The sequence below is a fragment of the Microchirus variegatus genome, assembly GCF_963457635.1.
Source record: "Microchirus variegatus genome assembly, chromosome: 1".
Taxonomy (NCBI): domain Eukaryota; kingdom Metazoa; phylum Chordata; class Actinopteri; order Pleuronectiformes; family Soleidae; genus Microchirus; species Microchirus variegatus.
Genome location: NC_139802.1, coordinates 18,251,377 through 18,265,909, shown reverse-complemented (window position 1 = coordinate 18,265,909; position 14,533 = coordinate 18,251,377). Strand labels below are relative to the sequence as shown.

Genomic DNA, 14,533 nt, shown 5'->3' with positions numbered 1-14,533 from the left:
GCAGCCACTTGAAATGATTCATCATAATGGCTGTGATGGGTGGTAGCTGCCACTGTGGACTTCCTAAGCTCAAGTGAAATATTGTTGACCTTGAGGCATGAAGAGACAACCGCCTGGGTCGTGGAGATATTACAACAGCAGCCTGGTCTCCCAGGGTGAAAAAAAAAGTATACTTTTCTGCCAAGCATGGGAAAAACTACGTTTATGCATACTGTACAAAAAACAATGATTGATTGGGACATTTTTGGCAAATTATGTCAAGTATTTGAGGCAGAACTATGTAACACGGCAAGCAGGAGATGTCTGCAAGAAGGCCACACTTTGGGATCATTACAGTGTAATGAGGATCTACTGTTGTGTTTTTATGGACAGTATGTTACTGCTGTGAGGTAAAATGTTTACCAGCCCTAACTGGGTGCTTCTTGTGCCTAAATCTAATTACAGAATGGTGCCTAAACCTAAATACAGTCATAACAAGGACATATTTTACTTTTTTACTTACAAATCTGACAACCGGGACATCTGGTTTTTCATGACGCATGACAATAGGTCTGCTTACATACATGAACTTGTTTTTATGGTCAAAAACCTCCGACTCCCCACCGCAGTCCTTTTTAAGCCTTTGATTTGTTTAAAGACACTGTCACAAGTGAAACACCTCCACAACGGACGTTCTTCTTCTTCTGCGGTTCAATGTACGCAACCAGATGTGCCCGGACTAGTGCCCGGAGCAGGAGGATCTGCTGTTCAGGTGATCGAGTGATCCTTACGAGCCCAAGAATACAATAAAACCCAGCGTTCTCAGCTGTGGCTGAAGTGTTTGCTTCGAAACTTTCGGGCTTCATAAACAAGGTAATGGCGCAGATACACACCAAAAGAAACAGTGTTAATTGGTACTTGGGAGCTTTAAACTTTTGCTTTTTGTTCTAAAGCTCTGTCTACATCTTCATTCACTACTCCAAAATCTCTCTCTATTTCTCTCTCTCGGTCACAGTCAGGCAGATTGGGGTCACCTCCAGGCAGGGGTCAAACGCATCCGAACCAGAGCCAAGTGGATCAGCTGTCTCCCACTGTGCATGCGTGGAATGTGTTCAGTAAGCCCTAACTATCCAGTCTGGCTTACGGGAGATGGATGGTCATGTCACAGACACAGCGGCTGTTGGTGAAATTGCATTATTTATCTCCCCAACAGCCTGCAGCTCTCTCCTGACTGAAGATCAACTCATATGTGCACTGGCGGACACTTCATACATGGGATAATCAGGCTGCTCTACGGAGAGAAATGTTAGCCGTACACCATGCATGTCAGCTCCATGGCGGACGCTTCTGCTGCAGAGGAGACCAGACACCAACTGCTTTAGGCTCTTACTTTGTATTCAAAGAAAATATATGTGGATACAATTTTGTACAAGTATGTCTTTAGCTGGAAAAAATATGGATGTACTGTTGAGAGTCAAAGGTTAGATAAGTCAGTGAGTGTTTCGATAAATAGTGATGCTTTATTTGGGTTTGCTGACAACAGCAAAGTTTTAGGTTTGTGCTGAACTTATTCTATTACCTTTTACCAATTTTCCATCACCACCATTTTGGCATTGATGGCAGTATGTGCTCTAATAACTGCAGTTATAGTTAACAAGATGGCATATATATCTGGGTACTCACTGCTGGTAAAGGCAGTAGTAAAGCTGTAGATTAAGAGTAATTTTACAGTGTCCCAAAATAAGGAGGCCCTTCCATTACGGACAGAGTCAAAGCATGACGGTCATAGTCCTAGTCTGTGGATGCTGTGGATGAAGCAAAGTGAGGCATTGTGGTTCTGTCATGTAAGCAGAGAAAATGGAAAATTAAAAACAACTGAAGAACATACTTTTAGTGAAAGATATCTTACTCAAATAAAGTTGTCATAAGATGAGTTGTTTTCCTTGAAACTGTCCTGTACGACGGGATCAGACTACACCAATTGAGGCCGATTTTCATGCAATTTGGTCGTGACCGAGACATTTCCAGTGTCGAACCCGATTATGAACGTAACATAATTGAAGAACAGAGATTTGGTGTTTGGGATGCAAGTCTAGCATGTCTACAGTATTATCCTGCCTCTTCTGACATCTCTTACGACGTGCTCATGGACGTTGACTAATTGGATAACAGTGTGCTCTGATGTGGCGTAAACATACAGACATAAACATGGTGAAGAGGAAGAAGGATTGCTGCTGCTGTTAGGTGGAAAAGTGACGCTGAAGAACATTTCTTTCAGCTTTGGCAGCAACAGCACCTCTGCCTCTTTGACATCTTCTCAAGGGACTACCATGACAAGGTTAAAAAACAAAAACGCTGGCAAGAAATAGTAATTATTACATATTATTATATACATTATTGGCCCACCTTCCCAATGACCTACTGTATGAACTCGTGCAGTGTCAAGAACGACAATTAGTCAGGGTCATTCTAGACCAAGAATCCGTGCAACTGTGAGTGATAATCTGACACGGTGACCATCGTGAAAGACACACATATCGCGTCCGGACATTTAGCAATATGCAAACATCCAAACTGCAGAAATGCATTATCATAATCAGATTATTACGATCACATCTACTCATGTTGATTAAGTCATACTTTGAGAGATAGCTGTGGAAACACACAGAGACATGTGAGATACACACACTCGCCTCAGTCTGACAGGCTATTTCCTGCAAGTAGATCTGTCCATATTCATAGAGGTTTCTCCACTGGACATAATCCTCTGTGTGCTGACAGCTAGTTAACCAGCACCAGTGAGCGTGGAGCTCAAACACCACAACTTTAATCCACACAGACATTCTCAAAAGGTTTGCATTAGAACCCACCAAAGCACAGAGAGAGACACAAAGACATGTTAACACCAATCTATGTGGATAAACACAACTATTCCAATACTCTTAAGACGCCCAGCACACATTTTAATGCGGACACTTTGGAGATATTTAAGTTTTCGTTGACAGCTCGCTCTCCCTGCAGTGCTGTAGGAGGTGATAAGCTCAGGAAATGGCACTGCCCTAAAGCTGTCAAGGATAATCACACTGCAAATGTGTGGTATCACAGGGAAATTGGAGTCTATAAAGAAAAATATGGTTTCACGCAAGCACAAAGTAGAAATACCATGTGAGGATTTATTTATTCATTCCCTTCTTTGTCAGAGGAGACTGACGTTTAATTGTTAATGGGCCCGTTGTCGAGATGGAGCGGTTTGGGAGGAAAAGGTCATCGCTGCTGGATTTTTCTTCTCTTTAAGCAGGACTCTTCCATCAGGATATGAATTACAACAAAACAAAACAAAAAGTAAAACTTGGTATGTCCTTACTGTATACTGTAGCTACCCAACAAAACAGAAACTGTAGAAAGTGCATATAAAATTCAGAAGTGGATAAGAACCCTCCTGGTGTAGTCTTACAGGACAGGATGTTAATTATCAGAATACTAATGACTGCACTGAAAGATACAAAGTAGCTGTAATTAGTATTCAAGAAGGGCAATGTTCCTCCTGACAGGATATATTTCACTGTGGAACCTATAATATTAAAATGAGTGGATGTTTTTTTTTTACTATAAAGTAGCTAAATTATGAATGGTTTATTCCAAGTTTTACTCACATGCACAATCGCTCAATAGAGGTCATTCATACACATATGTCACAACTAATATTCTAACCTTAAATCCAGGCCCCAGAAAGCCCATTGATGTTCTGAGGACCTCCATTTTGTCCTCAAGACCTAAAATCATTGTCCTTCTCATTTTTCTTCCTTTCATCCACTGTCAGGAGGTAGTTACTCCAGATGTCCCCCTGAAATCCCTCCAATAAGTTCTGCTTCTACACCAGGATCCTCCAACCTCCCCTCGCTCTTTATCCAACTCTCCCTCCACCACAGCAGCTGACATCCATGACAACTGCTGCAAATCTTTCCTCAGCCACAGCAGCGCAAGAGCCGGCCCCGAGAATTAACCTAAGGTAAACAATATCGATTTAATGCCAGCTGACTTTTCAAGCTACAAGCGAAAACGAAGCCTATAGTGAGCATCAAATTGCTAACAGTGGAGGGAGAGACAGGTGCAACAAGCAGCAGCGAAGCTACACCACCAGAATACAGCTCACTGGACAGAGCATCTCCCCCACACTCTGTAGACGTGTAAAGGTAAACGACTCATGGTAGTGTGTATTCACACTATTTAGTGTCCGTTTAAAAGTTGATGTTATGCTGGGATCAGAAAAATTCAGGCACATTTTCAAGTGATTTGGTCACGACTGACACATTTCCACAGTCGGAATGTTGGGAACGATGAATGACCATGTAGTGTAACAAAAATAAAAAAAGAACATCTGGGACGCTCTGCGACACCCTGACGAAGAAGTCTAGCATGTTTTTAATTTTCCCTAGTTTGTCATCTCCTATGACGTGCATCAGGACGTTGAACAATAGGATAACAGAGCGCTCTGACGCGGCGTAATACAGTCATAAACACGACGACAACCTCTGCCTCTTTGACGTCTCCATGACAAAGTTAAAAAACGAAAATGTTGGCGAGAAATAGTGGAGGCACTCCTTGCCCCACGTCTCTCCGATGACCTATGAACTCATGCAGTGTCGCAAACAATGACTGGTTGAGGTCAAACTTAGTAGTGTTGCCAGTCCCTTGAACAAGACACTGTGATTGATAATCTGACATGGTGACCATCATGAAAGACAAAAATATCGTGCCGTCTGATCCAGGGATTAGGGTGCCTCACCAACAAGCTATGTAATTAACCTCTCTTGACCTGAACCCTTTATATGAAGTGGCATTGACAAAGCAACAACATTTGGTCCCAGCAGCTATCTGAAAATCCAAATAGTCTTATCATTTCCTTTGAATTTCTGAACATATGGCTACAATGGCATATTTATGTGAATATTCATAAACTTTTCCCTGTTTAGATAGATGGAAAAGACAAACGTTTGATTTCCCACAGTAATCTGTCATTCACAGTATAGACTGCAGGTATTCTGCGGGAGATGCATGCAATCAACACTATTTCCCACTAATTAAACTAACTGACTCCTACACCACAAAAAACACCTGGAAGACCAATTGTTATTCTGCATTAATGCAAATGTTCCATTCCACTGAGGCTAAAAAGTGAAAAACTACCAGCCACCCCATTCAATGTAGTGATCTAACCCCCGGAAAGGTGCCTTTCAAACAGTGATGGAGGCTGACCTTTCTCTTCCTTTCTTCAAACAAAGTGGCCTTTGAGATGCCTCTGACTCTGCATTATTCATTGATGATGCCCTTCACGTGAATCTCTAAGGCTGCGCATCCAAACTCTGACCTGTCTGACAGACACACAGCCGAGGCACGGATGGAAATGTCAACATCCAGCCAATTCTGACAAGTAAGCTTGTTTTGCGATCGCACACACTTACTGAGCTGCATCTTTTCACATTTCCATATTCATCTGTCTTTCACTTGTAGCCGACAGCTGAATACACAAAACACAGGCTTCGAGTTGGATGAGAAATGGCAAAAAGTCAGTTGGGTGTTTTATAAGAGGTATTTGCCTGAATATTGTCTGTATTGTGTGACATTATAAACACTTTTGTGCATTCCAGTTGAGGTCAGAGCTTGCAATTTCTCAGTTATGAATAGAAATAAATTCATTTTCAGTTATGAGCGCTCCCTGAAATTGAAAATTGAAAAGTTCTCAACTAATTTAAACTCCTCAACCTTAGTTTACAATTTAAGATGGCTGCTCCAAGCACTGACAGTAAAAGTTAAAAAAAAACATAGTTTTCTTGTGTCAAATTGAATAAGTCATATAGAGAGTACTGTCCTACTGGTGTCTGGACACATATTACAACAATGTTTTTAAGTATGAAATACTGCATACTGTATTTATAAAATAAACTTGACCAATTTGCTAGTTAGCAAAGCTAGCTATAGCAACTGTTGAACCAACTTGTGAATTTTACAGTGTGCACTAAACTGATATCAGTTCTTTAAATTATGTTTGTTTCACTAATGATAATGCTAACACTAATGCTACACAAACAGTTTTAAGGGGAAAAAAAGTAATTTCTGGTCGTGTCACATTAGCCAGAGCTAGCTTGTCAGGCCTGTGATAACCATTTCTGACTACTTCTGTAGACTAGCTACAGGTGTTCTACTTTGAATATATTTTAAAGAACTATTTTATTCTTAACTTCATTTATGTTGCTTTATTCTGTCAATAGCCTTATTCTAAAATATATAAATGTTTTTTCCTCCAAGAACCACCAGAGGAAGCTCTACCACAGTTTGAGAACCATGTTTTTTACGCTATATCTTCCAGTGCAATCAACAAACATCAGCAGGCTCCCTCACAAAGGCACCAAGAAATCACCGTCCGTGGGGTTTCGTCCAGATCTGTGTCTGTATTTTTAACAGCAGAAAATGTGATGTTGCATTGTTATTAACATATGAATTACTGTCCTTGGGTTGTACATTTGTGCATCCTAGTCATGCCGACAAAGCAAATGCATGTTTGAAATGTGAATTTTTATGAAACAGAAGCAAACTAGAAAGCCTTTGTAGGGAACCAATGTGCAGCTGAGCCTCATTGTCAGTCTGGCCAGCAGCCATCCCACTGCTGAGCTCCTCTCCTTCCTCATACTATAATGGTGTGTCTGCGTCTGAGAGAGGAGCTGCGATCACTGAGTGCTGGAGGCTCTTGTGGATGTGTGCAGGAAGTCCCTCTTTCCCCCTTCTGGCATAAGAGACAATCAATGAGAGGTGTTTTTTTCTTCATCTTGCTCCTCTTGTGCTAGTTTTCCATTCATTGTGAGTGATTCCCTGCCTGCAGGGCATCCTTCACCTCTCCTCATCCCTTCATTCTTATTCCACACTCTGTATCTCCAGCATTCAACCCAGAGGCCAAACAGCAGTGAACATGCTTTGTCTCCATACTTGATTTTTTTTTTCCTGTGGTCAAACCTCTCTCACAGTTTTATCTCAGTAATTTTCTAAATTAATTATTCAGACCCTTCCAGCCCGTGAATATAAATCCATTATGACTGCCCTGTAACATTCTGCCTCAATTAAGAGATTGGGGATGGAATTATGTAGATGGATGACAGATCATGTCACTAAAGGATTCATGAAATCTCCCTTTTCTTTTAATGTAATCATTTATTGGCAAGTGTGCTGCATTGTTAAACTCTCAAGTGCCAGGTATGCGTTTCACTTAATGCTCCTAAAATGTACCTCCACCAGATTTTGGCCCATGCTGCACTCGCCACAGTAGATATTTGGTTTACTGTTACCTCCAGGCATAAATTCAGTTGTGTTATGAAAGTCTTTGTTTGGATTTAGCCAAGTAAATGCATCAATCGAATCGACTTTTCATCACAACATAACAGTTTTGCTCCGTCATATCACTACGTCCAGGCTTGAACCGCATTTTATCAACAGATTTCTTTGTAACGTCAACACACAATCACGGGAGTCTCACAAAGAGGACAGCTGTGTGTCCAGCTGTGACCATCTCTGAGCATCTGTTGGAACACTGTCACAATTTTACAACCCGGTCCGTTTCTGTTTAACTAACTGACAAAATGAGGACATTATTATATCCATATAAAAATGTGGGCATTGTATTTTAACCTGAATCTAAATACGTTGATGTTGTTGAATTGAAAGGTTTAGGTCCTGCACTACTGTTGCAGAGTCTTCTACACACACTCGTACAAACACATCACACACACACACACACACACATGGTTACGCTGCGGCATCAGTGACTCACCAAGAATATCCTTTCCAGCTGGTCCTGGATGTCCTTCATCCCCGGAAAGGCAGCCACTCCTTGGATCATCTCAATGAAAATGCAGCCCACTCCCCTTTAAAGAGAGAGAGAAGGAGACATACAGTAAAACAAGCGCCCCCGTGCTTAATGCTGGCACAACTAAAGCAGCTTATCTAACACTGTGATATCCAGTGGGTTGTTTAAATGTGTCCTGATAGGATTGAGATTTCTGCAGGGAAAACCAAAATGAAAAGCATCATTATCACAATCATAAAAAAAAAAAAACAAGTGAAATGAGACTCTGCCAAGAAGGTTATGTTTTCACTGTTGTTTATTAGTTAGCAGGATTTACCACTGTATTGTTTTTCTTCAAACTTGGTCGGGGAGGAAGAACCAATTATATTTAATCACATTCTGTAATGTGGGTTAGGGTTAGATAAATATTAAATAACGGACAAAACACCATAAAATGTGGTGCAGGTGAAGATAACGATTACAACTTTGGTTTTGATGGAGCTACATGGATGTGTATGTGCTCTCGGATCACTCTCTCGTTCTTTACATTGAGTAAAACATAGCTGCAGTGCTCCATTTAATCCAGTGGTTCTCCAAATTTAACATAAAAAGCAAAGTTAGGACTTTTCGTACCACCAGAGGAAGCTTGCGTACCACTGAGAACCTTGCAAATCTTTGATTTAATCAATTAATTAATTAAAAGCACTCCTAATTTTTTGTACATATCATTAATGTATATTGTTGCAGTGTTATTTTATCAATGCTAACCGACCCTGTCAAAGGTAGGTCTCAATTGTTAAATAGGATTAAGTTAAGTTTGCCTTTCAAAATGAAACAACGATAAATTATATGCAGTAGTTTAATACCCTTTGCAAGCCTCAGTAAATGGGTGTTTTAATTCTACAGGGGGATGTTACGCTGAAAAATGTCCGTGTGCGTGTGTGTGTGTGTCAACTCCCATTTGTAAAAGTACCATCATTTCCTGAGAGACAGTTCTTTGCTATGTGCACACGCTCTCTGAGTCGAAACCAGAAAAGTGATGAGGGAGATGGAAATAAAGAGAGATGGATAGAGAGACAGAGAGGGAGAGAGCGAGAGAGAGAGAATCCACAAGAGGGGAAGGGACCGAGAGGTCACGAGACGACACATTCCTCAAATTCAAATACCCGCTACACCCTTCTCATTCCGGCATCACTGAAGCCTGCTGTGAATGAAAATGCTCCATCCATCTCCATGACACAGCTGTAACCTCAGTTTTTCTATTGGACCGTATAGATCCACTCTGTGAGTTTAAATGTGTGTGTGTGTGTGTGTGAGAGAATATATTATATCTTTTACTGTTGGACTTTTTTTTTGTGTTTGCCTCTTCAGCATGTGTCTGTTGGTGCGTATCTCTATTACAAATACATAGCCTTATAAAAGTGAAGATGTCTAACCTCTGTGAAACGGCTTCACCTGGTCTGCACTATCTTCTTGTCCTGTTGTGCGTCTTAACTGAGGAAAAGGTATTAAACTAGTGCTGTGCGCGTTAACGGCAGTTAACGTCGTCAACGTTAAGGCACAACGCGTTTCCATGACAACTGACTGGAAAAAGACACGCGTGACGTTATGTTTACGTGACTCTGGATTGTTAAAATTAGTCTCTAAAGTAACGCTAAACTTTTAAAACAGAGGCACACATACGCAGGACACAGGTACGCTGGTTATTATAAACAGACCGCTCCAGTTCTACTGTAGGCGCGCTAACGGCGCTAAAGGAGCTAATGCAGCTAACGGAGCTAACTGGTAAACGGTGCCTGGACTCTGGTGCCGCGGCACGTAAACATGACGTCACACGCGACTTCTTCCGGTTGTCATGGGAACGCGCTGTGCGTTGACGTGGGTTAACCTAGTGCCCAGCACTATATTAAACACAAAACCAACATTTTATTCTCTTCTTATTTATTAAAAGCAATGTCATTGAATATATTCCACTTTATTTTAAGGTTTTCTGACCCAGTAATGGTCTGTTGTACACTGAATAAGTCTGCAATATAGAAATTACAGACTGAGAAGTGGTGTAACTGACGATCACAAGCACGTTTTTTAACCAAGCTGTCTAATAATAACAGGATCTTTTTTTATTACAACTGTCACTTGGCCAATGCCCAGTACACAAATCTGTTTGAGTGTGCAACATTCAGTAATGTTGAGAAAAAAACATTAACAATGTAAATGTAATAGAATAATGATGTGCTGAGCGGAGAGTGACATCTCACTCCGTCTATGTTTTTGTTATCTGGACCACGGTTTCAGTAGCCGTTCTGATGTTTACATATTAAAGAGATCGAGATTTCTTAAGGTATATTTAGATACGTAAATAGTGTTGAGCTTAAGTTATTCGGTTTTATTTTGCTGTTAAAGATTGCTCATTTGCACATCTGTGCAAAAAGCAAAGTCATTAAAATTGGTTTACTTGTTTAGTCCAAGTTCAGGCATCACCACACTTCGTGCTGCACTTTCAATATGAAATTGCAAATTAATAGTAAGCCACTTTTGTGATTTGACTGCCCTTCAAGGTTAAAAACAACAAGAGTTACACTGGTTTGGTGTAAACACAACTTTATTTAATAAATGGAAAGCATTGGTGGAATTTTGTATAAATTGATTGCAGTGGCTGTACATGCTATTTTTCATTTTATTTTATTTAATGGACCTCCTGTGAGAGATTCAGTTTCATTTAAATGTATTGTAAAGTGTTACATTGGCATCAATGAGAGTCAATTAAAGCACTCTACTTTAAATCCCCCCCACCGCTACCACCTCATTCAGCTTAGGGCTTGGGTCAGCCCTGGGACTTTAGCACCATGCAGGACTTTGGAGATAAATATACTGCATTTAGATGGGATCGTATACCATGTTCCATGAGACACATTAATCACAACCTTTTGACTTTAAGGTTTCTGAAAGGTTTCAGGATGCTCTGTATACGACTTCCCTTGATGTAATTATGAGTTCACAGTTCCACTTGAATGCAGCAATAAACACAGCAGGTAATGACCTCTGGTGCTCTGGTTTTACTTCCAAAGCAAGCCTTCCACCTCCTGGACTCATATGTAACTGAATAAACATGACGTCTGTCTTCAGAGTATGTTTTCTGTATTAGCGAGGCCAACATGCAGGCGTGTGGGTGCAATCACAATCGCGTTAACTTTGGTGTTCGGTTAGCTTTTTGTTGCACTTTTATCACAGCTGTCATTGTAATTACACAGCGTCTGAGGTGCTGTGACAGAGCGGGCTGGGCCAGCTGCATGTGTTAACTTTTAGCACAGTAAATGAGCATCAGTAAACACAGGCCTGTTTGCTCACAGACCGTTAATGAAGCCTCCTGGAGACAGCAGAAATGGCTGAGAGAGCACATGTGTGACATGACTGGGAAAACCTCTGCTGCACAAAAACAACAAAGTACTGAGGGATTTACACGGCAAACACACTGTGTCTTTCTGTTTAACTCATCAGATGTTGCTTTTGTATTCTTTTAAAGAAAGAGAATGCGAGCAAATCGAGCAGCTTTCTTATGTGAGATTCATCAATTAAAAACTCACGTAAACATAATCATTTGTATGTATTTCAATCTGTGCCGCAGACAAATCCAAACTTCCTTGCATGTATCAATATCAGTTTGGAGAAATTAATATTGCTGCATTTGGACTGTCAAAAAAGTAACTAATTAACCAAATTATTAGCCTTGAATAACCCTGAGACTGTATATTGAAAGTGAAGTAGTCTTCCAGTTGCAAAACAAGCTCATTGTGAAGGCGCCATGTTAGTGTGGGTCTACTCTTATGTGCTTGAAAATGTATTTTCCTCTAAATGGGATCATTATTGAACTGACATATTGTGCTATAGCGATTGACAACACTGGTTTATATACTTTATGACTTATTATTGCAAAAAAAGCTGCTTCTTATGCACTGGAATAAAAAGAAGAGATCCTCACTTTTTAACCGTGGCTGAGTGACCTCAAAAAGACACAAAAATAACATCATCATGCTTCAATAAAAACACTCTGAAACTTAAATAAGCTATTATCACTATTCAGTTCGCACAGGAAAATGTTTGCTGTTGTTATAAATCAAGTGAGAAGTCTAAGCTCATTTTCCCCATAGACTTCGGTTTAAATGGATTCACAGTTCTACTTCTCAGGGTTCACTCATCAAACCTGAAGGTTCTGTCAATTTTTATATAAAGTCCATGGATTAATCACGTTGTCTTATCTTAATCCTGAAGCTTATGATAGCTTATGGTATTAACGCAGCTGCAACCCTATTTTGGGTTAGGGTTAGGAACGTCCGTGCCGAACAAAAATATGAGGATATGACGGGAATGTCTGCAGTCAAAGGTTAGAAAAACTCACCACATGTCCAAACAGGTGGAGTAGTCAGTGGATCCCAGGAGGACGTCAGGGGGTCGGTACCACAGGGTCACCACCTCATTGGAGTAGGTATGGCTGGGGACTGACTTGGCCCTGGCAAGACCTGGGAGCACAACACAAGAGCACAGTCTCAGCAAACATTAGCATTGACCTTATTATGATTGCTGTCAGCATGGAAGAAAACTGGAGCAGAGCAGCCACACTCAGTGCAGTAAGCACTCTCACATCTGGCTGAAGAATTTTATTTATTTATTTTTTTCACACAAGAAGTGGAGGAAGAGCCTAAAAATAGTGCCCTCTTTTCTGTTTACAGAACATCTAACATCATACATAGATCTTTTAAGTCTATGGTGGCAATAACAGAAAGGGGGGTTCATCCCCAAATGACTATGAATATAAATGGAAACACTCTCTGTTGCCGTGTGGACATGATGTAGAAACAAACTTTTATCAGACGACATAAATTCAGGCTGATTTTGAAGCAATTTGACTCAATTATGAACTCATAACTGAAGGGCAGAGATTTGGCTTCTTGGAGACTCCGCGGCACCTCAAATCGAAGTCTAGCATGTTAGAATTTACTCCAACATCTCCTACGACGTGCTCCTGGACGTTGACCAATACGATAACAGAGTGCTCTGACTTGGTGCAACATACAGACATGAAGATGGCAAAGAGGAAGAGGGATGATGCTGCTGCTGACAGTTTTTGTTGCGTTTTGGCAACAGTACCTCCGCCTCTTTGACGTCTCCTCAAAGGACTACAACAATCCCCAGCTCGTCAATGACCTATGATTGGTCGGGGTCATACTTGTCGTGTTGCCAGTCACCCAAACAAGACATGCGGTGACCGCCGTGAAAGACAAAAAAATATCACGTCGTCTGTCTGATCCCGGCATTAATCATCATCTTGGTGATCAAAAGCATCATGTGACCTTGTTTGGAGTGTTGAACTGTGGCTGCTTTGACACATGCCAAGATCTTTGAGAATTGGAAGAAACCTATGTAAACGGGCAAACTTAAAAGTCTCAAATGTTCTTTAGAGTGTTGGTTTAAACACTGGACTGTGGTAAGAGCTAAATCTGACTTTGTGAAAGACTCAAAGAGCGCTACTTTTTAAACCCTCCTCCAGGGTTTACACAAGCTTCTTCAGGTTTTTATCCAAACCCTGCTTTAGTGTTTTCCTCCGCATTGAAACAAAGCCAGGTGAGTTACGTATCTGCTCCTCTCCCATGGCAGCTAATTGTAGAGCAGAGTGCACATGCAGCAAGGTTTAATGAGGCTGATGGCATAACCTCTTTGTCTCTTCCCAAGTGGTCGGAAGACTTAATTAAAGCATTTAAGCTAGGTTAGAAAAAAAAAAGAAGACAAACAAGACTTCCTGCCCTGCTGCTTGTCCCCTTTGTGTGGGCGGAAAAGGGGGAAAGGGAAGAGCAAATGAGACGAGGGAGGAGGTATTTAATATTTCCTTGTGTTTCAACGCCCACAGGAGAAAGTACTTGCAGCCCGCATTCATCAAGACCAAGCTCTGTAATTTCCATGCACTGATAGAAAGTAGAACAGACACTATCTCGCCGCTCACACTGAGAGGCTATCATTCTGATTGCACACATTGTGTGTGTATATATATATACGGGGGTGATGTGTGGGGGTGCGGTTCAAGACAACTTGTTCTCATCAACAACATGTACTCATCATATAAGAAGGTTCACGAGCAGGAGGTTTCGCCTGATTGTGATATGAAGAGGCGTAGAAGAGTGCAACAGTGAGCAGAGCTAAGAGTCTGGAAGAAACAACCACTGACTGAATGTCAAAATAAACATACTGCATAATCACGTGGTCAAAGAGATGCAGTAGAAGCTAATGTGCAAGGCTCGGAAACATGTACTCCATGCATGCATTAATGTTCATCAGGGCCACTCCATTGGTTGCAAGTTATGGCGTGTTTCCATCAAGTGGAACGGTTTGAATTGATTCGGTAAGTATTTTATTGCGTTTCTCAACTCTTCTGGTGCTCTTCCCTTGGGGTACCAGAGTGAATGTACAGTACGGTATAGACCCTTGATAGAAAACATCACTTCCATTGAGTCTTGTTTCTCCAACTCCCACAGTCTGTTCTCATACAAAGTCTTGTTGAGACAAACCAAGCAAGCAAGAAAAAAAACCGAGCTGCTGGATGTCCTCCTTTGTTGTCTGTTGTATTGCGTTCAATGTTGTTGTTTGCCATCAGCGCACCGGTACCACGTCACACAACATATCTCGCTGGCATGGCCACCGGGCACAGTGCACACCCCGTTTACCAAATAA

General features: G+C 41.1%; 1 protein-coding gene across 1 annotated transcript in view; it reads right to left on the bottom strand.

Moving 5' to 3' along the window:
• cdk14 (cyclin dependent kinase 14) overlaps positions 1-14,533 on the bottom strand; it is a gene marked incomplete at both ends in the record, with an annotated part of 117,760 nt that overhangs the window by 24,833 nt on the left and 78,394 nt on the right. Inside the window, 2 exons of the mRNA XM_083894614.1 lie at positions 7,799-7,892; positions 12,210-12,330. Coding sequence (XP_083750740.1) covers positions 7,799-7,892; positions 12,210-12,330 — 215 coding nt within the window. The remainder of the gene's footprint in view (positions 1-7,798; positions 7,893-12,209; positions 12,331-14,533) is intronic.